Source organism: Cystoisospora suis (assembly GCF_002600585.1).
Source record: "Cystoisospora suis strain Wien I chromosome Unknown contig_1583, whole genome shotgun sequence".
NCBI classification, from domain to species: Eukaryota; Apicomplexa; class Conoidasida; order Eucoccidiorida; family Sarcocystidae; genus Cystoisospora; species Cystoisospora suis.
In genome coordinates, this window is record NW_027154383.1 from 3342 (window position 1) to 5634 (window position 2293).

Below are 2293 nucleotides of genomic sequence, written 5' to 3' on the forward strand. Positions count from 1 at the left end.
AAGAGCAGCGCACGAGCAGACACCTGGAAAGAGCTCTTCCTATGAAGTGAAGTGGCTGCAGGAGGGGAATATGCGAGTTTCCGGGTGCCTGAGGCGAGCCGCACCTGGGTTGAGGAAAACCCCGGGCAGCTGTTATTGTTGTTGTCCAGTCTGCTCTTCCTCATCTGTTTTTATAGAAAGCAGACAGGGGAACTGTGCNNTTGCAAGTAAGAAAAGATTTGGGGAACTGTGCAGGCAAGCGGCAAAGAAGAAAAAGGGGTAGCGAAGCAGGGGGAGATTAGGTGGAGGGGTGCGGGGGAGACAGGGAAGCACCCGATGTGTATGAAGATAAAGATGACTGCGATGAGAGTCACCCGCGAACGAATCTATACCTCAACGAGCTGGATCCAACTGTGGTCAGCACTGAGAAAAAAGGACAGAGAGAAAATGTTGACAGAAGAGCCATCCAGCTGCTTCTTCTCTGTACGAGAATTTATTTTGATTTTCTGTGACGAACATGGGACTCAACACGAGAAAACCGGGAATAACCAGGCACATTCACTCGTTGTTTAGCTTCGCTGAAGCACACGGATCTCTCTTTGCGTGCACATGATCTTACACCTCGTTCTGGTAAGGGCAATCGTGTGAGTGAATAGGGGGACTCAAAACGGACGGACAGATCAAGGAAAAAAGAGATGATACATGATACAGACTGACTTCGCCAGCGGAAGGGACGGCTGTGTGTCTCCCGCGTCGTCGTCCTCTCCTCCGACGAAGTGTATCTGCAATTGCAAAGAACGAGCGGAGCCCGAATGTATTGAGGCTCTCCAATGGAAATGCTAAGGTAAGCGTATGAAAGAGGAGAAAGCAGGAAAAGAGGTTTACCTCTTCTACTGACTATTTCTTCTGTTGAAGTCTGCTTGGTTCTCTATGCAAGCAAGCATCGATGATGCATCGATTGCAATAGTACAGGTAGGAGTGGTAGGAGCCCGGTTGAAGAGAATCGATTGATGGACGTGCGTAGATGTGTATCCTCGATTGCTTATATCCTCTTTTTCTTGGTGAACGTGTTGCAAGTCCTTCCTTCTGTCTTTGTCGACGTCAAACTCGATTTTGCTTTTCAGAATCTAGGATGCTTAGAGCTGTCAGGAGAAAAGAAAGTTTAGATGTCTTTATTAAAACTTTTTTTTGACATCCGTCTCTCAACCAAACAGTCTGAAAAGGAATACCACATCTGACTGCGGCAGTGATAGAAAGGACTTCAAGATATATTCTTAAAGCTCTCTGCCTGTCCTGCCGTTACTTGCTCAACGATAACCAAACAGGATGAAGAAGTGAAGAGAGAGTGGATTCCTGTGAAAAAGAGCGTTGCCTAAACAGGATGGCAGTACGATCAAAAGGCTGGAGTGATTGTGTGTGAGTGTCCCGTATTCTTGCTGAGTATTACTGTCTCTTGTTCTTCTCCTCCTTGTGCTTATTATCGCCAAGTGTGACGTATCTGGCAAGCGCAGGGATGTTTCAGTTGTATGTATACCACAGAGAAAACCGCTGTATACATGGACCAAGTGAAGTGTAAAAAGTATTCTCTGTGGACTGTTAGCGAGAATGCGCGCTGATTCACTCCCTTCAGTCGTGTGGCTTAAGTTCCTTCTGATGTGTTATCACTACTGGGAGTTTGTTGTATCAGGCCCGGGGGGGTACAGACTGGCGAACGCTAGCGAGGTTGAGCTGGGCTCGCTCTGTCTTACTCTTTTGAGGTACCATGCCTGTGGTACTGGCACGAACAACCGTAGTGTCCTTAGTGAACCGGAGGAAAAAAATGACCAGAGGCCGAAGTTTGAATTCATCTCAAAGAAAACAAATTCATCGGCATGTTAACAATGATGAGAAGTATACGGGTGCATGCTCTTCCGTAAATCAGATGATCTTAGTAATGATGGCTCCGTGATGCCTGTCTCTATCAATGTAATAGGACGGAAGAGAGGAGACAACTGAAGAAGAAAATGGAGAAGACGGCAGCCAAAACGACAGGCTGGCTTGCTTCCGTCTTTGAGGGGCTGTGTCCCTGTGAACAGTACTTCCGAGGGAGTGGGATGAAGACACCAGAAGCACCACAAGCAGCAGGCGGGCGCAACTGAACTCCTGGGACGGCAGAAGATTCACGCAGTCGTCCCTAGACAGATATGTGGAGAGGGATCCCGGCGAGTCTTGTCGACAAGCAAAAAACAACTTGTTCTTCTTCTGCGTTCTCACCAGTCATCCTGTTCCTTTCGTCGTATGTCCGAAAGATAGAACAGGATACGGCAGAGAAAGA

At 47.6% G+C, this 2293-nt stretch overlaps 1 protein-coding gene across 1 annotated transcript in view; it reads left to right on the forward strand.

Annotated features, from left to right (window-relative positions):
• The window catches only part of CSUI_003518 (uncharacterized protein), a 5631-nt gene extending 3338 nt beyond the window's left edge, over window positions 1-2293 (forward strand). The window contains exons 1-2 of the mRNA XM_068063714.1: window positions 1-823; window positions 1952-2293. The exon at window positions 1-823 is cut by the window's left edge and continues 3338 nt beyond it. Coding sequence (XP_067924309.1) covers window positions 316-552 — 237 coding nt within the window. The 5' untranslated portion in view covers window positions 1-315 and the 3' untranslated portion in view covers window positions 553-823; window positions 1952-2293. The remainder of the gene's footprint in view (window positions 824-1951) is intronic.